General features: G+C 33.8%; 1 protein-coding gene across 3 annotated transcripts; it reads left to right on the plus strand.

The window, feature by feature from the left end:
• Nucleotides 1-229: 229 nt before the first annotated feature.
• On the plus strand, nucleotides 230-19963 carry LOC111801089 (polycomb group protein EMBRYONIC FLOWER 2-like). 3 transcript variants are annotated; one of them, XM_023685069.1, is made up of 15 exons: nucleotides 230-441; nucleotides 6336-6516; nucleotides 6837-6892; nucleotides 7772-7836; nucleotides 9711-9763; nucleotides 12460-12513; nucleotides 12592-12651; nucleotides 12893-12939; nucleotides 13024-13172; nucleotides 13880-14147; nucleotides 15473-15521; nucleotides 16369-16452; nucleotides 16875-16954; nucleotides 17121-17210; nucleotides 19626-19960. In XM_023685069.1, exons 2-15 carry the CDS (start codon nucleotides 6394-6396, stop codon nucleotides 19765-19767), a joined length of 1320 nt encoding a protein of 439 aa, XP_023540837.1. In that variant the 5' UTR covers nucleotides 230-441; nucleotides 6336-6393; the 3' UTR covers nucleotides 19768-19960. The 3 variants fall into 3 exon arrangements, with proteins under 3 accessions (XP_023540837.1, XP_023540835.1, XP_023540836.1); XM_023685067.1 differs by lacking the exon at nucleotides 230-441 and adding an exon at nucleotides 3919-5553 and having other exon boundaries at nucleotides 19626-19963; XM_023685068.1 differs by lacking the exon at nucleotides 230-441 and adding an exon at nucleotides 3923-5553 and having other exon boundaries at nucleotides 13024-13151.
• The last annotated feature ends 731 nt before the right edge of the window (nucleotides 19964-20694 follow it).

The following is a 20694-nucleotide window of genomic DNA, read 5'->3' on the forward strand; positions in this document are numbered from 1 at the left end:
AAAAAAAACAACAACATTAGAGATAAAACTTTGTTTAAATTAAAAAATTGAGATAAAGTTATTTAATGGTTATTATATTCATCGATCAAATTTAATTAAGTTGATTTTTTGAAATTAATAAATTTAAGGAAGATTTTAAAATTAGTGTGTGAATTAGTAAAATAAATATATTATATAATTATAATTTCATATTTAAAGTTATTTTAACCATTCTTATTTTGTTTTATCTGCAGTGATTTTGAAAGTTTTTATTTGGCGACGCGTCGTCGATCAGCTACCGGAAGAACATAAATTTTGGAGGGAGAATCGTTTCCAATCTCCCCTTCTGGTTTCGACATAACAACCAATTTCTTCTACTCTTCAACCACTCTGCAATTCTGAAACCCATACTTTTTTCCTCGGAATTTCCAACTAGTTTGCCCGCCGGTTCCATTGTTTCTGGTAAGGTTAATAGGCTAGCCTTCTTTTATCGCTTTCTCTGTTTGGTTCTCCTGTCGTTGTTCATAATTTGTTCCTCTCCAACCTCACTGGGATAGAAGTTTATTCATCTTTTGTGTTTTGCTATGGAATTCTGAGTACAAGTTTTATTTGGTGGGTGTTAGTTTTCGTCTCGTTCTCTTGATTGGAGATGTTGAAGTTGGGCATAATCTAGTCTCAATCGGTGTAGAAGTGATTAAATCTGGTTGACATTTGCTAGTTTTGAATAATTACTTGTTTTGGTATGTGTTTCGTGTAAACGTTTCTACTAAAATCAGGATTAAGAACTTTCGGAGTTATCTTTAAGATCGTTCTTCTCCTTGTTGCGGGGCTCAGTAAATGGTTCATTCATTGGCTTAGGGTTGTTTTTGATTTTGATCCCTCTTTATAAGCTTGGCACAGACGCTGATTTCTTCTTTAGAAGTTGCGGATCAACTGGGTCAACGTTGTTAGTACTGATCTTCTACACATTGTATTGATCTGGATTCCTTTGAAACGCTGACCGATAGGCCTGATCTAAATTAACCAGTGCCTATGAATTAAGTTATTGGAGGAATATCATTGAAGGGAAGCAACTTTTGGGTTTTTATTTATTTTTGTAATTTAGGAGATGAATACCTCATGAAAGCCTTGGAAATTGATTATCTTATCCTCGATTGAAGTAGAATTCCACCATCTATGCAAAAGGAGTCTTGAAGCAAGGGAGTTGAAGAATCTATTTTTCTATCATATATCGTGAGAAAAGCTGTGAGAATATTTATGAAGGATCCTCTTGTGATATGAAGGTTCTTGGTTGGGAAGTCAATGGACAAAGTCTAGCAGGAAATATTGGTGAAAAAGAAACGACATAGAATTTTTGGCCGAGTGTTGCATTGTGATGGATAAATGTAACAGTCCAAGCCCACCGTTAGTAAATATTGTCCTCTTTGGGTTTTCCCTCAATATTTTTGAAATGTGTCTGCTAGGGGAGGTTTCCACACTCTTATAAAGAATGCCTCGTTCTCCTCCCCAACCGATGTGGGATCTCACAATCTACCCCCCTGTGAGGCTCAGTGTCCTCACTGGTACTCGTTCCCTTCTCTAATCAATGTGGGACCCTTAGTCTACCCCCTTTGGGGCCCAGTGTCCTTGTTGGCACACTGCCTGTTGTCCACTCTCCCTTCGGGTTTCAGCCTCCTTGTTGGCACATTGCCTGATGTCTGGCTCTGATACCATTTATAACAACCCAAGCCCACCGCTAGCAGATATTGCCCTTTTTGGGCTTTCCCTTTCGGGTTCCCTTCAAGGTTTTTTAAAACGCGTCTGCTAGGAAGAGGTTTCCACACTCTTATAAAGAATGCTTTGTTCTCCTTCCCAACTGATATGGGACCTCACAGTAAATGAAGGTATATAGATCAATCGTGAAATTAGTGTGAGGTTCTGGTTGGTCAAAAGGCGAGTCTAGGCTTACAATGTTGTGGGATGAAGGGAAGATTAAAGTGCTAGAGGTAAGTGCACATTCTCTCTCTCAGTAAAGTTACAATTGAGAGATGAGCTGGATACATGGATTAATCAACATCTATAGTTTGTTTAACCATTGAGATATGGGAGAATTATGAGAAGCATATACGGCAATAGTCAATAGGAGGTGGTGTTGAGTTGGTAATTGTAATGAAGCTATAGTCCGATTAAAAATCAAATGTGGAAGATAAACAAGAAGCATGCAACTATTTTATAATTTGATTGAAGATTTGTAGTTGCACAAAAGTCCTATTGATCAAGGGATATTTATGCGATTAAACTTAAGAGAATTTGGCGCAACCACTTACTGACACATAGTATCCTGGAATAAGGTAGCTAGATTTCTGGATGCCAGAGGGGTGCAGAAGGCGAGAATAGTTCTTGACCATTCACATTCTTTTTAGAAATTGGATCTTAAACTTGGGGGGATCTTTTTCGTATACGATGCAACACTTATGGACATTAAATGGAGAAGAGTGCAAGGATAAATCTTTGATTATTCTCAAAATTTGTATACAAATTGGATCTTTAGATCGCAGAACTTTTTCTTTCAAGATACAAAAATTTTGGACTTTGCATCCTGGTTTACAAAAAATTGAGGAGGAATATTCGGTAGCATATAACTCAGAAGAAAGACTTAGTTGAGAAAAAAATCTTTGTTTTTTTGGCCATGACCGGAGGTGGAACCAAATATTTCCACTGGATAGATGAATGGAATAGATTATGAAGTTTTAAGGACCACTTCCATAGACTTTTTGCTCAATCTTTGCAAAACAGTCTAAAACTAAGAGCGTGTGGGGTCAACGAGCTCACAATTGGCACCTTTTATTTTAGTTACCCTTTCTTGATAGAGAATTGGAAGATTGAGAGATCCTTGTGAACCTAGTTAGCAATAAGCATCTCTTTCACGTGATTGACCCAAGATTTTGGTCGATCACAGAAGCAATTCTTCTTTGATAATTACTTATTTTCCACTCTAATTGCGGTTGCCCCTCTTTCTTTACATTTTAAATGCTATTAGGAAGAAACATTTGGCCAAGAAATGCAAGGTTTGTTTAATATGGCACAAAATTTAGAACCTAGTTTTGTTTTTAGAATGATTGATCTTCTAATAATTTCTTTTTTTCTTTTTATTCAAGATTTTATAGGGACATATATACACCATTGGAAGTCTAAATAGTTGAAATAATATAGAAGTAAAGGTAAATACTTTGAATAATATAGAAGTAAGGACATAAGAGGGTCATTGTTCACCTCGAGGTATGGGCAAGCTATGTGGATTTGTCTTCCAAATGTAAGAGACAGACACGTCCTCCCACTTTAGCTAAGTTGTAATACCTAACATCTTTTTCCTATCCGAACAACTATTCTTGAAGAAAATACACATCGTGAATGTTGTCTCCTTTATTCAAGCCTATTGCATGCTAAAGACCTGACCATTGACTTTTGCAACTGCTTTGACCTTCCACTTTGATGACCCCACTCACCTAGACGTCTTCATCAATTCATTTTAGCGTCTGACAATTGAGGTTCATGAAAATCATCAACTTTCTCTCTCAAACTTCTAAATTGCTTTTGAATTGATGGATCTTGATTTGACTGATCGAAATTAGTTGTCTTTTGTGAGTTCTCACATCGTTGAAGAAGGGAACGAAACATTCCTTACAAGCGTATGAAAACCTCTTCCTAGTAGACGCATTTTAAAACCGTGAGGCTGATGGTGATATGTAACGGGCCAAAGCGGACAATATTTGCTAGTAGTGAGCTTGTGCTATTACAAATGGTATTAGAGCCAGTCACCGTGCAGTGTGCCAGCAAGGACGGTGGGCCCCCAAGGGGGGCTGGATTGTGAGATCCCACATTGGTTGGAGAGGGGAGCGAAGCATTCCTTATAAGGGTGTGGAAACCTCTTCCTAGTAGACACATTTTAAAACCGTGAGGCGAACGACTATACATAACAGGCCAAACCGGACAATATTTGCTAGCGGTCGGCTTGAGCTGTTACATCTTTGTTGTTGGCTCAACTATACCTCTACCACTACCATTTGCAGCTTTAACAAGCATCCACCATCTATTTGAATCTACGACAGCATTCCATAGACGTTCGTACGATGTAGATATTTTGTCACCATCTGCCATTCCTTAGGAACCTAAACTGTGCTTACACTAGCGTCTACCAGACTCACACCTACAACCTTCATTAGCTAACTTGCTAATAAAGATAAGATTCATCTTAATTATCTCCACACTCACTCTGTCTTCAGATTGACATTCCCAATCCCAGTGGGGTTAGAGGTTCTACCATTCCCCATCCTCACTAGGCCATGATGTCCTTCTGTGAAAGATGTTAACAAACTCCTATCTAAAACTATGTGTACAGTAGCTGCACTGTAATCTTCATTCTAATAAGTGGCTACAAGTATTTGTGTCACTATCCATGCAGACTAAGGTGGTTTGACACATCTTCACTGCTAGATTAGACCTCATCATCGTTAAGCATTCTAGGTTCTTCTTTATCCCTTGTATTGCCACTTTGATCTCAACAATATCCTTCTCCGTACCTTCCACTCTGTCCTTGAGCTGTTTGTGCGCCATCCTTTGTGTTCTCCCTGGATGAATGTGCTTTGTTTCCAAATTGTTAGGGATTTAAAGCAACACTGCTCTATTTAGAGTTATTCAATGAATAATGGGTTAATGTAGTTGATTGTATTGGTAATCAAAAACCAAAAATAGAGAAACATAGCCAAACACCCCAGCTATTCGAAAGAGCTGGGATTCTCTCCTATGGCACAATTGTCCACAAAATCTCACACCACAACCAACAACTTAAAAGCCCTAAAAAACCCCTCCTACCAAGTCCGTACAGCAGATGCACGACCCCAAACCAGTTCCCACAAAATCTTTACCCTCATTTCCCCATTTTACCCGTTGATAAGTTTGCATAATAGGAGGTCTCCTACCAACTTCATGGGAATTCGTAATCTCGGTTGATGGCCCATTTCTCTTAATGGATATTTTATATTTTTGGAACAATAACAAAAAATCTATACTTAGTTTCTTATAAAATTTAAAATCACAAAAATATAACATGCACTTTAGTGAGTACGCCTTGCTTCAGGTAGTGTTAAAAATGGGATAGGATGAGGTTGGATATCAATTTCCATCCTAAACTTTGCAAAAAAGACTTCAATCCATGTCTTTGTTACACACCTTGATTTGAGGAATAGGGTTAGGGACAGGGAATCCTTGCTTATGGATTGGCATTCTCTCTAGGGAAAAATATCCATCTATTATATATACATAACGTAACTACTTTAAGTAAAAAATAATTAAATATGATTGCTTAAAAGCTTTAAATTGCTTTTTATGAATTTGATTTGGGTGATTCGAGCCTGTAGTTGATGAAATCTCTTGTTACCAAGCTTGGTGGTACTCTTATAGCCATATTGTGTATCTTCTTGGGTGGTTTGGAAGGATGAAATCCCACAAAGGTGGTAAGTTCTTCAGAGGAACCCTTTTCCTTGGTGGTGTTAGTTCTTCAGAGGAAATCTGGAAGAAAGCGATCCCCCATAGGTGGTAAGTTTCTGCAAAAAGGGCTTAACAAAGATGTTTAGTAACTTCACTTGTTTTTACGTTCTCCTATCCCCTTTTGTGGTGGACATTCTTTTATTTTTTTTTTGACTGTGATGGAGCTTTTCTTGGCTTACCAAGTAAGCCGCCTCTCTTCTTATTTGGCTGCCTGTTTAAAAAGATGGATAGAATCCTTTAGTGTAACACCTTTCTAGCCAACCTCTGTGCTTTTGGCTGGCATTAAATCATAGGATTTTTAGGATGATGAAAGACCTTTAAAGAAAATTTGGGACCATCTTTCTTTAAGTTGGTCTAGCCCTCCTAATTTTATATATATATATACTTGTTATTATCGCATTTCTTCCATTGTAACCAATTATAAGGTCTTCTGGTAATTCTTTGGCTTGGGTTGTGGTCCCTTTTGTACATTCATCCTCTCAATGAAATTGATGTATAAAAGGAGTTGTTTAATGGGGGCGTGGTAAGAAAGAAATAGAAGAGTTTTTGTAGCTGAGGAAAAAGTTTTGGATGTTATTCGGGACAAATTGTGTTTTTGTTTCTTCTTCTTGGAATGCTACCCCAAGGTGTTCTAATCGGGAAGGTTTCTGTTGTTATTTTTTACTTTTGTAGGCATCGTAATATTCCATTCTTACGTTGAAATTTGTTATATATATATAATGATACAGCCGCTATGCGATCAGTATTGATTTGATATTTCAATATTTAATTCTGTTTAGAAACTTCAGTTTATATGATGTTTTAACACTTGTTTATTGCGGTTGTAACAGTAATAGAGATCTGGTAGATTTTTTCATCATTCTTAACAAATCTCTTGCAAAGTTCAAGATGTGCCATGATAACTTCCACGTTCATTCCTTAGAAGAGGCAACTACAGCTGAAGATAGTCTCCTAATATATTGCAAACCAGTTGAACTATATAACATTCTTCATCTTCGTTCCCTTAACAATGTAATGTGATGCATCTCCTTGTGTCAAATCGCTTTTTACTCCATACTCTATTTTCTTGCGGATCAGCTTCCTTGATGCTTTTTAATGGACAAAAATTTCTTTAGTTATTCGCAATGAATTGAAAATGTTTTTTTCTTTCAAAGAAATATAATGAATTGAATGCTTTTGTAAGTAAAATATTCACGTGCTTTAAATCATGAGGCCCTTTAGTTCGCAATGTACTTCAAAGTTCATTTTTTTCCAAAACATAATTTTACTTACTCATTTGTAACATTAACTCAATTTTATAAGTTCTGATGAAATTAATTCCTCTGTTGCAGCCTTCTTTTCTTCGACGTTGTTTGCATTACAAACTACAAGCTAGGCGAAAAAAGAGGTCAGTTATTCATTTTCATATTAAATAAAAGGAGCAACCTCTGGCAGATGGCTGTCATCTTTTTAAGTTTAGTCTGGATTCGATACTTTTTAGCCATTATTCTTTAGCTATAGGAGACCTCTAAATTTGATGACAAAGATGTTTATTTTAGTTTGAGTCCGCCTATATTACCGATGTATAGGATATTAAACATGAACTTTGTCATATTTTATATTTCATTATGTTATTTACTCAGGAGGAGATATGTTATTGACTCCGGAGGAAATATATGAAATGACTCCGTTTGGTAGTCATGTTAAGAAAAAATTTTCTATTCCAGAAAAAAAAAAAAAAATTTGATGAATAAGACTTATTTTGCCGGAAATTTTCTTAAAGCGCTTTTCTAAATGAAAGTAGCATTTTTCTGTTTTTGTGTTTCTGTTCAACTGGTTGTTCATATATGATCATTTTCTTTTGTTTTTTTTTTGAAGCATATCTGACTTAAATATGTATAATTGTACAATAATATAGAGATTAAATAGATAAACTCATAAGAACAAAGATACTTTTCCAAATAGTTTTTAGAATTTAAACAATAGAAAATAGTTTTAAGTAGTTAATCTATTAAACATTTTTTCTAAAAAGTATACTCGAATGGTCTTTTATGTTTCATCAAATGGTAAGAACAACATGTTCATGAAACATCAAAGTGGTTTCACAATAACGCCATTGGCTCATGTTTTGCATTAGGCTTACAAATGACAGCTGCAGATCTATTTGCCAACTAAATTAAATGAGAATGAAATTGTTCTTTTGTGCCCTTATCCTTTCTGGTATTTCAATGTGGGTTTCATTTAAATCCAATGGGTGCGTGATGGATATTTTTGGCCTTATGTACAGGGTGAGCACTGGAGTTGTAATTTTCAACTATAGGGACTACAACAACATAGTACGAAAAACTGAAGGTCTCTCCCTGCCTTTCTTTGTAGTGATATATTGAATTTTTTCATCTTTTAAATGCCTTTGATAGAGCTAATTTCTTGCAATAGGTTTAAACCCTATTGACATGCCATGCCTTTAGAAAGACAACTTTTTATTCATTTATGGTTTTATGTGCTGAAATAGTCGCCATAAATCTGTTGATTGTATGTTCTATGCAAGCATATAATCAATTATATTGCTATTAATTGTGTTTTTTATGTCTAATTTGTTAAAACCATTTTTTATTATTTTTGTTTAAATTTAAACTTTGGATAGATATTTTTTTTACTTTATTTATTTTATCCTCATTAATTTAAAAATATGAAATATAATGCACAAATCAAATTATACTTAAAAAAAGAATTTAAAAAAAAATTGTATATGAATGGTACATTCAACAAAAGATGAAAAATAAAATACATGGAGACAATAAAATATTGTTTTGTGAAGTCTAAATATTTTTGTAGTTACTATTTTTCTTACATACAAACCAATTGGAGAGTATCCTGACCCCCTGAACTTTTCAACTTGGAAGATGCTTGTTTCTTATTAAAATAAATAATCTTTGTTATTTGTTTTTCCTTTCCAGAAAACCATTTTTTAAAATTGTTCTATTAAGTGAGTTTTTTTTTGTTTTTTTTTTTTATTTTAATTAAAAAACTATTTAATTTTTGAAGCAGAACACCATTTTAAACATGATTTTCTAATATATCCTTGTTCTATGACCACAGCTTTCTGATGATTATTAATCATTGGAAGGTTCTCCTTTGTTAGTTTTATGGGGAGGGTTATCTCTACCCTTTTTCCTTAGACTATTCTTTGATTCTTTTGTGGAATGTACGTCTCCCCATTTCTTATGAAATTAAAAATACTAAGTCAGGACAGAGTAGTATGCAAAGAAAAGCAAGTTGCCAGCTCCACAATTTTTTACTAATTTTAAAGGTGATGCTTAATGTAATTTACATGCGTGCATGAGAATATGTGCTTACTGTAAAAATCAAGGTTTTTATTCCAAAATGGGCATTTATATTGAAATTTCCCCTTTTGCTTACGTGTGTAGCATTCATTTATTATATTTCTTCAATTGAGTTGTAAAATAAGTAATAGCTTTGAACCAAAAAAAAAAAAAAAAAAAAAAAAAAAAAAAAAAAAAAAAAAAAAAAAAAAAGAAAAAAGGAAGAAAGAAGGTAGTTAACTATACATCCTTCCATTAACTTGATGCGGCTGTTGGAACTAAAAGGACCTGTATAATTAGAGCTTACTACGTGCGTTGTATTGATTTATTAGATGTCTACAATTGAGCTATACAATAAGTAGTAGTTAGTTATAGTTTTATAGGTCGTTCCATCCACATTGATGCTGACTGTTGTAACTAAGAATAATTATAGCTAATAATATCTATAGACAATAAGTTCCATTACTTCTTGGAGAAGTATGTGTATATATATATATATGTATATTTATCTGTAAAGACTTGTAGTTTTCCTTTTAAATATAAGATAATCTAACAAAAATGTACAAGTATGTGTTGTAAATCATTTGCTGTACTGATATCTATGTAACTCCCATATTTTGATTAAGAGATGGAAGAGGTATTTATTCTTTTCATTTTTTTCGGTCACTCCTATTTTCCCAAATTCCTCTTCTCCATGGGCATATGTGAGGATGTTTCGTGATTGGATATATCATATGTTACTCATTATGATATTTTAATTGTCATTCCAAGATGATTGCAATGTTTTTGACCTTGAACCACTAATATCTACTTACAAGTCTGTCTAACACTTTTCTTTTTTGTAAAGATCTCTATCTTGTTCTTTGAACGTATAGTTTTGATCCCAATTCTCTAATCATGTAGTGACTGAAGACTTCTCATGTCCATTTTGTTTGATGCTATGCGCAAGCTTTAAGGTAGGGATTCAGACTCCATGATATTCCTTAAATGTGAAGTTAAGGTTTTTGTTTCTTGACCATTTTCTGTTTTTTTTTTTGAAGTTATTGGGTTGAAATTCATATGGAAATTTCTAAAGAAATCATTTTCATAGCAAATATGCCTTTATCTAATTTTTTTCCTTTTATTTATATGCTATTACGATTGTCTTCTTTCAATCATAATGCTAAGGGAATTTATTGGGTTGATGGCCTGGATCTATCTTGTTTCGAAAATTTAGGTGGAAAGCTTAATAATATAAATTCCTTGATATCTCTGAGAGTTTGCATTTGAGCACGCTTATTTTCCATGGAATAGTGGAATATATGTATCAAGAATGATGCCATCTGCATACGGGCATTCGGCATGAGATGGGAGGGTTTAAGAATATGGGTTTTCGGTATCTTATTCTTATGGCTTTAGATATCTGGGTATCCCTATCCCTCAGAATATCCTAAATCGGGGGGGTAGTTCATGTTCCTCAATTATGTTGGTTTCCTGAGTTACCATAACCCAGGAGTGATTGAGGTGATATTTTAACCATTCTAGAAACCTTTTACGTGCAGGTGCCGTATTTTTAACCCTTGTTTTTAAATTCTAAAGCTTCCTTTGATTACAAATGTTTTGTTTTAAAAGTTAATTTTTTAAAAAAAATTTAGCCACATAAGTTTTTAATACTAATTTTTTCATTTAAAAATTTGGTCTAGATTTCACCAACATATAAAATTTACATGATTCATTTTAATTGTATAACATAAATAGTTTTTTAAAAATTTAATAAAACTAATAAGGTAAATAATGGCCAACTGCCATTATTTGGGATACGTTTGGAATTCAAAAGTTTATAGAGGACAAATAGGTCTAAAAATGATTCTCAACTACCTCACCTTTTAATATAATAAGATATAGATAAAGATAGCCCTGAAGGGGTGACGCCATTGGCGAAGGCTTTCGGTTTTGAGTAACATCTACCCAATGGTAGCATGTTTGAATCTTTAAGTGGGTTTAATGAGGAAAATTCTTCATGTTTCTTCTTAATTTTCAAGGAGGTACATGTGTCTTTTATGATAAAGAAAGGCTAGCTAAATACCTATATATTAGGTAACAATATAATTACCTAGATATGAGGTAACAATACAGAAACCTTAGATATTAGGTAACAATGTAGATACAATTAAGGTTATGATTTACATAGATATAATTATAGTCATTCCTTCAACACTCTCCCTCGAGCTATGGAATAGATAGGATTATGTGCAATAGTGATCATACGACTTAAATGTCAAGACACGGCTTCAACGGTAGCTATGAAGGCTTTGAATAAATTTGGTCAAGGTGGAAGATGTGCTATGAAGGCTTCAAATAAGTTTTGTCAAGGTGAAAGATCAGTAGCTATGAAGACTCTGAATAAATTTAGTCAAGGTGGAAGATCGGTAGCTTGGTGGAAGATCGGTAGCTTGGTGGAAGATTGGTAACTACAAAGGCTCCAAATAAATTTGGTCAAAGTGGAAGATTGGTAGCTATGAAGGCTACCTCGATTAATCACACTTTCTTGAATAGAATGACTTTGATACCATGTTACAAGTGTAAATTATCTTACTCAAGTTTCTTCCTAATTTGTAGGGAGGTACATGTGCCTTTTATAATAAAGAAACTTAGATACTTAGATGTTAGGGAACAATACAAAATCTCCAGATATAGGTAACAATATAGATAAAATTAAGGCTAGAATTTACATAGATATAATTAAGATCATTCTTTCAATAGTTTCTACTTGTAGAATAATTTTCAAGATAAAGATAGAGATTACTTTTTTTTATCTTCTTACAATGTTGGTAAATTGATTTTGAATTTACTCAAAACAGTGATTTACGCATTATAGGACAATTACTTTGGCCCTTCAACTACCCATTTAAAATTTTAAAAGTTCTATTTGAGAATTTAAACTCTCATCTAAAATTTCTTTTATTTCACTCAGTTCAAACATTCACCAAATAATCAGAAAGCAGCATGCTATAATAGCCCTTCCCTTGTCCCAAAAGGGCGTGTAAAGTATCATTTCCTACATCAGGAGAGTCAAGATCTGTTACAAGCTAGAAACATACCACACGTTATTAAAGATAAATCTGAACTGAAACTTGAAACTTCTACTCCATTGCGTACAATCCGAATCCTCAAAATTACATTTATTCGTGGACAATATCTGGACATTGTTATCCTAATGGGCGTTTCTATAGATTACCTTCAGTCACATTTCAATTTAAAAGGAGCAGCTACCTTTATACATACATAGTTTTAGGTACTCGTGTTTCTAACTACTGTGGTTAATGAATAACTCTCCAATAATTTTGTTCTTACGATAACTTTAACTGCAAACTGACCTAACTGAATGAGCTCATTAACTGAAAATTTACAGAAATTATGCTTTACCACCAGGCATTGTGTTGTACAAATGTAGATATTCTATATTCGTACTGCTCATTTTGACATTTTTCATGAAGTTTGTTGCTGAGTTTTTTAATCAAATTATTATTATTTTGTTATATTTCCTTTGTTGTACTTGTTTGTGTTGATAATATGTATTTGTATAGCATAATTTTAGCTGGGTCATATAATTTGAAGATTTTGTTGCTTGTTTGGTGGCATACTTGATTGATCCTTTGTGCTTATCTTTTAGGGTTTGCGGTACCACTTAGGCTCTTCCCATGATATGTTCAACTTCGAATACTGGGTTGGTAATCTCCAATGTCTAGATGTTTGCTGCTTATCGAGCCATTATGCGGTTTGTGAAGAAACATTTAACGTGTAGGTTACTGAAGAATATCAGGCAGTGAATGTCTCTGTGAAAATTGATGTCTTTAGACCTGAGGTAAGAGTTTGGAATTCTTATTTTGTGGACAAATCTCTATGGCAACTTTGCTTTTCTTATTGCTATCATAACAAGGCAACTACGTCATGTTCTTTCTTTCCTCTCATCTTTTGCTCGTTTTGTCTCTTCACTCCATCTTTTAGCTCATTTCATGGCATTTTATGCTAGTTAATTAGCAATTTCATTGGATTATCGTGCCAAACCCTCCTCTTGAAGGCTGGTAGTATGTTTTTCTTTGCAGACTGTAGCAGATGGGGTGGACCCACAACTTCAAACTTTCTTCTTGTGGTATGTTTTTTAAACATCATCGTATGAATTCATCTTTTTAGTGCTTTTCCTTATTCTATTGAAATATTTGGCACTCTAATACAGCACAAGACCACGAAGGCGTAAGTTGAAGAACTCTGTTCAGAATGGGAAGTATGTGCAGTTCTTGGAGATGGACTCAGCTAGACCTTCCACAGAAGGCATGCCTAAGGGATTTATTGGGCATAACGCTGGTAATTTTTTTCCGATCCAATGTAAGAATTTTATTTTTCCTTTTTCAATCCTTTAAAGTTTACCTTTAAGATAGAGGAAAAGGGAATGATATAATTCTTTCTTATGTCCTACTAACAGAAGTGGCCAACTACTGTTATGCAATATGTTATCCGGACGTAAACTTGGCTGATCATTTGTGCTTACCTGAGGTTACATGGTGTTTTATATCTAGGAATATTTGGCTGGAGAAATAGAAGCCTCATGAAATGTGGTTCTAAAATTCTTAACAATTTTCCCCCTCGTTTAGTTAAAAAGGGATGGCAAGTATGTTTCGTATGATGTTAAAAAAAAGAAAAGAAAAGAAAAGAAAGAATACGAAGGATACTCCATCATGTTTCATTTATGTAATTATAAATTACACAAAAAGTTCATGGTCAGTTTTAACAGCAGATATTATTCTACAAATGGGAGTTGATTAAATCTTAAATTTTACTAGGGGGTTGAGGATTTTACTGTTCACTGTCCATCCAATTAAAATGAATATTAATTAATTGCATAAATTCATTGATTCCATGCTATATATCATAATTTTGAAAAGCTTATGCCATATCAATTGTAGTAAGCTATTCATTATCTTATTTCTTCGTAGATGGATTTTCTCTTCTTTCCCTTTACATTTTGTGGAAATTGAACTACACGATCACAATAATTTGCTTGGCACTTTAACTGAAATTAAGTTTGTATTTAGATGGTGTATCCTGTGAAAAAGAGGGCAGCCATTCATTCCCCATTGAGGCTTATTTGCAGAATGCACAACAAGGAGAAAATATTGGTCTTGAATGTCCTTCCTCTATGGAGTGCATTGAACATGTTGCATCCAGCTCAAATATTCCAGGTGTCTCAATGGCTATCAGTCAATCTTGTACGGGTCCTGAATGTTATAAAGTACTATCTGGAAGTGATCATTTACATCCAGCCAAAGCAAGGAAGTTAACGGTAGAACGAGACCCAAAAAAGTATGTTTACCATCTTTTCTGGCTTTATTCTTCAGATATCAAAGCTTCATTCACAAGTAGTCTAGGGCTTAGTTCTGTTCTGGTTGTTTACCTTTTTAGTTTGATTTTTTTTGTGTTTTCTGTTTTTGTTTAACTGGTTACTTATATATTAGAACCAGTTGGAAGTTGCCAACATGAGCCTAGCTCAATGGGCCAAGGCATCTATATTGCCCTTGAGAGGTTATAAGACCCCACCCCACGTCATATAACGTATTTCAAAAAATGTATTGAGCTTTAACCATGTAATTGATTTTGGATGGTGACTTCACTTAGGCTTCCTGTATTTTCTTTGACAAGAAATAAAACTTCGGGGTCTCTAATTTATACCTTTCTGTGATGGGATTTGATTGTCTTAGTAGGGACCGACAGAATTCTAGGATCCCTGCAGTTGCTTGAAAAAAAAAAAAAAAAAAAAAANTTTGATATTATTAGAGGGAAATATTTATCTATTCCATTTTAGTTGGATTGTTACAATTTAGCTTGTAGATTATATCAAGAATTATTATAATTTAGCTTAGATTATGTCAAGAACTATTATTGCCTTACTTGGCTCACCTTGTGCTTTAAAAAGTATTAATTAGAATTTCAGTACAGTGTTTAAAAATCGAATAGATTTTGGATGGGACCATGACTTAGTTCTTTGGTTTAGCAAGAGTCATGATTATTACAAATAAATTTCCTGTCGTTTGGCTTTTGACGTCTTTACACATACACTATTTCTAGTAGAGTGACTTCAGATAACTTACTCGTTTTGGATTTGTTTAGAATGCTTTAATTGGAGTGTTTGATTTCTTTTATCACTTTTTTGAATACTAAACACACAAATGACATGCTTAGGACTCACGAGACATATTGGTGACTCCAAGGACATGTTGAAAACATGTTTTGTAGAGAAAATGAGAAAATTGGTTTATATCATTTTAAATAAAAAAATTGAAACATCTATATCGAGGCTTTAAATATTTAAATTTCCATAAATTGAATAGATGATAATACAAGTCTATACCTTTAAATCTTTACCTCATATAATTCATTATATTCGAAAACATTGAAATATGTGATGTATGTAGAAGTAATTCTCAAAATATTTTTGTTATTGCATGTGTCTTTGTTGTGTATGCCTTTATATTTAGAAAATGGTGCATTGGCATTTTCATATCATATCCATGTTTGCTCTTCAACGAAATCCAAACTTCAAGTTCATCCTTGAATTCTAGAGCTCTCTATTTTTATCATCTTTGAGTCTGCCAGTTAATAAGGGTAGCCAATTTATTATGTTATTTCAGCCGCATGCTTTTGCAGAAACGGCAGTTTTACCACTCTCACAGGGTTCAGGTATGAATCTTGATTTACATTTTACTTTTTTCTTTTGTCACAACCAGTTCATGACCGACAACATTGATGTCTTTCAATGATTAAAGTTTACTTAATTAAGAATGAATTATTACATTTGATGTGGGGTGAGATGGAGGTTGGTCCTGTGCTTTTGTACTGTGTTGAGCAGAAGTGGCGGTGGCCTGGGCTGGAAATTTAAATATGCACTTTTACCGTTTATGTGATATTCCACGTTTGTGGGAAGGAGAACGAAACACCCTTTATAAGTGCGTGGAAACCTCTCTCTAGCAAATGCGTTTTAAAAACCTTGAGGAAAAGCCCGAAAGAAAAAGTTCAAAGAGGACAGTAACTGCTAGCGGTGGGCTTGGACTGTTACAGTTTAAATTAACGATCAAGTTACAGAGATGAGATCTGTAAGAAATGAAAGTGAACTTACTCTTAGAAAAATAGTCCAATCAACTTGTTAGTAAAAGGTGAAAAGTGCCTGCTCATTGCCGAGTTTGGATCATTAGTATTTTTATTTCTTTGTTTTCAGTCCTACGGTTGTATAATTTTTTAACATTTAGTAGTCAAAACAAATACAAGATGTTTATATTAGGCATATTATCAACGTGGGATTAATTTGTTCTAAATAGTTTTGGACAAGTAGTTATAGGCTCAGTACATGAACTTTCCAGGTTGCTGTTCTGTTAATTAAAAATTTGAAGTGTAGCTAGAATATTTTAGCTACATCTAAATCTAGTTTGCTTCCATCTTACCCAGCACGCTACCATGCTATTGTCAGCCTTTTTGCCTGGACTGAAATCTGTTGCTTGCTCATCTCTATCTTTTGTTTTGATATTGGAAGCCTATGGCACTAGATAAAGTATTATCCGACAAAGATAGTGAGGATGAAGTGGATGATGACATTGCAGATTTTGAAGACCGAAGGGTATGGTTTTCTTTGAACTACTAAATATTTGACTTATTCCTGCTGGGAATCTTTTAGAAGGAATTTTTTTTCGTACGAATTTTTCATCGATCGGTCGTGACCATATCGTTTCCTATACCTAATTTATCGTATCACAATATATCATATCATAAACATGTCTATTTATCACACATTTCGTACCATAACATATATCATACGGTAAACACTTCGTAGCCATATCGTTTCCGTATGCATACCCTAAATCATATCGTTTCATGAACGTATCCTAGTCATACCGAATTGATTTTTCGAACTAGCAATATTGAATATTTTGGTTCGGTATGTGATTACAATCCTATGTGCTACTCTGTTTGGACCGGTTAAATTCACTTTTTTGGAATTTGTGCAAACTTAAAATACTAACTCGAGCTGTTAATTTTCAGATGCTCGATGATTTCGTGGATGTGACCAAAGATGAAAAACGGCTTATGCATCTATGGAACTCCTTTGTTAGAAAGCAAAGGTTGTTCCTTGCCAACCTTAATTTTCTTATTTTTCATTACCTTCTTTCTCTATAATGTTTAATTCTAATTTAACATTGCACCGAACTGAGCTGCACCCTAAATAATACTTGCCTGGCGGTCTCACAATCCCTATTATAAAAAATCACATTATTTTCTGTGTACCAGGGTGCTAGCTGATGGTCACGTTCCTTGGGCATGTGAAGCATTCTCAAAACTTCACGGCAAAGAACTTGTCTCATCTCCGGCTCTCTTTTGGTAATGTTCTCGCACAATTTTAGCATATTTCCGTGGCTGGTTTAGATTCCGGCGGCATTGCATTTTGATATAGGTTGTGATGTTATTGATTATTAGTTTCTTTATTTTTGGATAAGGTGCTAAACTTACATCGAGTAAAAATGAAAAAAAAAAAAAAAAAAAAAAAAGGTATAAAAAACAACCCCATACGAAAGGAGAAAAACTAATACATAAATGGGTTTTAGTCTAGCAAAATGAGACGTAAAGGGTAACTACAAAACCGATCTCAACAACTAAAGGCCAAAAAGTGATATAAAACCTAACAAACCCAAAGATTGCCAAACTATTAAGTAATGTTGCAAGTCTAGAGATAATCTAAATACTAGGTTAACTGTTTATCTAAAGATACTAAATAACCAAAATTTAAATAATGATGTTTAGATACTATGTAACTAAATATAAATAAATATCTAGGTAACTAATTGAAAATAAATCCAATTAGGGGTAAATTAGGGAGGTCAACTATTTCTCTTATTTAATGGAATTACACACAAATATCCTTCTATCTTCTATTGTAAGCAATGGAGGTTTTTTAAATTAATCGGTTCTCCAAGAGGAGTGGGCACGAAAGAGGTGTGAAATGCCGATTGAAGTGCTCCAAGGGGATGGTATACTTTCATGGCTTCAACTAACGAATGTGCTAACAAAGATATCAATAATTTATTCAGAGCCTTCATAGCTATAATTGAAAATTTTATTCGAAGCCTTCATAGCTATCGTTGACAAATTTATTTGGAACCTTCATAAATACCATTGACAAATTTATTCGGAGCCTTCATAGCTACCATGTGCCAATTTATTTGGAGCCTTCATAGCTACCGTTTGCAAATTTATTTGGAGCCTTCATAGCTACCGATGAAGTCGTGCAATCAATATTGCACATAAACCTATCCAGTCCTATTTAGAAGTAGTTGACCTCCCTAATTTATATGTGGATTTATTTAGATTTAGTTACCTATATCTGGGATTATTATTAACATATGACTATTCAGATTTAGTTATCTAGTATCTAGGAATTTTTATTTAGATGTATTGATATTTAGATTATTTAGATTAGATTAGATTGAGATCCAGTTATCATTTCTCAGTTCTCTAAAAATTAATAAGAAAAAGAGTCATCTAATGTATACTTGCAACAATAATAATGTTCCTTCATTATTAGTTGTGTTATTGGCTCTAACAAGCCGAAAGAGAGCCTAATAATAATGTTTGCTCATTATTAGTTGTTTTGTTGGCCGATGCACTATCTTTGGTGTATAGTGTGTATATGTATGCATATAATTCAAACTTCGTTAGATGATCAACTTCCCGAAACAAGGTTACAATATCCAGTGGTTCATTTTCCATCCATTTTAAAGCGAAGCCAATCAGAATAGGAGTAGATTGTTGTTTTCTTCAAGTCCAAATCTCTTTTATGTCAATTTTAGGTATCTTAGTATCTTATAGACAACGTGCTTATTTTCTTCTATAAATTATGGTGGGAGTGGAAAGTTGTAGCCTTTGAGTAAAGAGTCAGACCCCTTGAAAGACAAGAATTTTGCAACTTCTCCTTTGCATACAAATACACTATAGTGATAGGAGTCTGGTAGATAAGTTCATAACTAATTTACAAAGCTTTCTGCAAAGCAATATTTTTTCTTTTTCCCTAACCAGGAACAATGCTTTCATTAAGAAGGAGTTAGGTTTTATGTAAGTGAGATAAATAAGCTTTCCAATTAATCTTTGACGCTGCTCTTTATTAATATTTATGTTTTTATTATTTGGATTCGGACGTGGGATGTGGGTCAACAATTGTAGGGGTAGGATTGAACCATCGACCTTTAAAATAGTAATTAGTATCTTATTTATTGAGCTGTGCTCGGATTCGCAAGGTAAGTGACCCAGAGAGTAATTTTGGGAACTTTTGATCCCTTTCCTGCTGGAATTTGAAAGCAAGTTTAATTAGAGAACTTATTGGCCTTAATGTCAGTTTAAAGCTTGAAAATTGTGTTTACCTGAAAAACCTGGAACCACAGGTCCTATTATCAGTTTATTGATTTTGCAGCCATTTGGAAGTTTGATAAGGTGCTGTGTTAGATGATTTATAAGTTCAAGACTAAACTTATTTCTCCATATATCTTCTGATATGGACATGTAGCGTATGGGTTCTTTCCTCTTTAATTTGAATCATTTGAAAATGCACTAGAAATATTTCCATTGTATGAGTATCAGTTCATCCCACTCATGATTAGAAGAGTCGCTGAACGAACCGATTTCGATTCGAGTTTTCAAATTCGGCACTCTTTAGCTAAAAAAATTCTCCTCTTGAATCACTTGGACTCAAACAATTTATATGCTTGAACATCTTTGGCTGTTGACCTCACTTAAATTTGGCAGGTGTTGGAGGTTTTTCATGATCAAACTCTGGAATCATGGCCTTCTTGATCCTTCTACCATGAACAACTGTAATTTAACTCTCGAAGTATTCAAAGATGAGAGTTTTGATGCAACGGAGAATGGGAGAAGAGAGGATGATTAACAGGCTACTTGAGTTAACATTCTTGATCTGCTTCATTAACTAATCATTTATAGGTTGGAGTTAGCTCCTTTTACATTCATTATTCATATAGGTTCCCTTCTTCACTAACCTCTATTGAATGAAGAAAGAGCCTCCCCATGTTCTTTTTCTAAATTTTTGCCACTTCCTCTACTTTATAACTCTTATTCTCTTCTACTTTTCTTTCTTAATTGAAAGATATTGCATATATTATAGGATGAAATATAAAAAATATACACCAACTTTGCTTCTAATTTAAAAATATGTTTCAAAATGTACATCGGTAAGAAAAAAATCATCAGAACGTTGAATGAAAAGACGACATATTTGGATGTTGTTGTTTTAGACTTAATCTTGACAAGTATCCTAATCACCGTCGTGTCATTTTAGGTCATTAAGGTTGATTTAAACCATAGATTTAAAACATTTATTTATTTTTAATTGGAGGAAAAGTCTATATAAATTGAGTTAAATTACAAATTCAATCCACAAACTTTTAAAATCGTGTCAAATATACCCTTAAACTTTGAGAAGCATTGATTTCAGATACCTATTCGGAATGAATCAAATTGAACCTACGGCCATTCGATTAACAGTCAACCGCTCTACCACTGAGCTACTGAGGAACAATGGTAAATTAGGTTTCAAAGAATTTAATTCTCATTCTCAACCCATAACCAATGAGTTCGAGGTTTCCTTCGTAACTCCCAGAACTTTTTTGTAGTGGCTCCGTTCCATTCTCATTCTCAACCCATAACCAATGAGTTCGAGGTTTCCTTCGTAACTCTCAGAACTTTTTTGTAGTGGCTCCGTTCCATTCTCATTCTCANCTTTTCTTTCTTAATTGAAAGATATTGCATATATTATAGGATGAAATATAAAAAATATACACCAACTTTGCTTCTAATT

Source organism: Cucurbita pepo, chromosome LG08 (genome assembly GCF_002806865.2).
Source record: "Cucurbita pepo subsp. pepo cultivar mu-cu-16 chromosome LG08, ASM280686v2, whole genome shotgun sequence".
In the NCBI taxonomy this organism is placed as follows: Eukaryota; Viridiplantae; Streptophyta; class Magnoliopsida; order Cucurbitales; family Cucurbitaceae; genus Cucurbita; species Cucurbita pepo.

What these genes read in the sequence shown, in the direction of transcription:
- LOC111801089 (XM_023685067.1), top strand. Translation starts at nt 5,453, where the DNA reads ATGAAATCCCACAAAGGTGGTAAGTTCTTCAGAGGAACCCTTTTCCTT. An exon ending in CATAGTACGAAAAACTGAAG is followed by an intron (nt 7,837 to 9,710) that starts GTCTCTCCCTGC and finishes CTAATCATGTAG; the next exon opens with TGACTGAAGACTTCTCATGT. An exon ending in TGTTCAACTTCGAATACTGG is followed by an intron (nt 12,514 to 12,591) that starts GTTGGTAATCTC and finishes TTTAACGTGTAG; the next exon opens with GTTACTGAAGAATATCAGGC.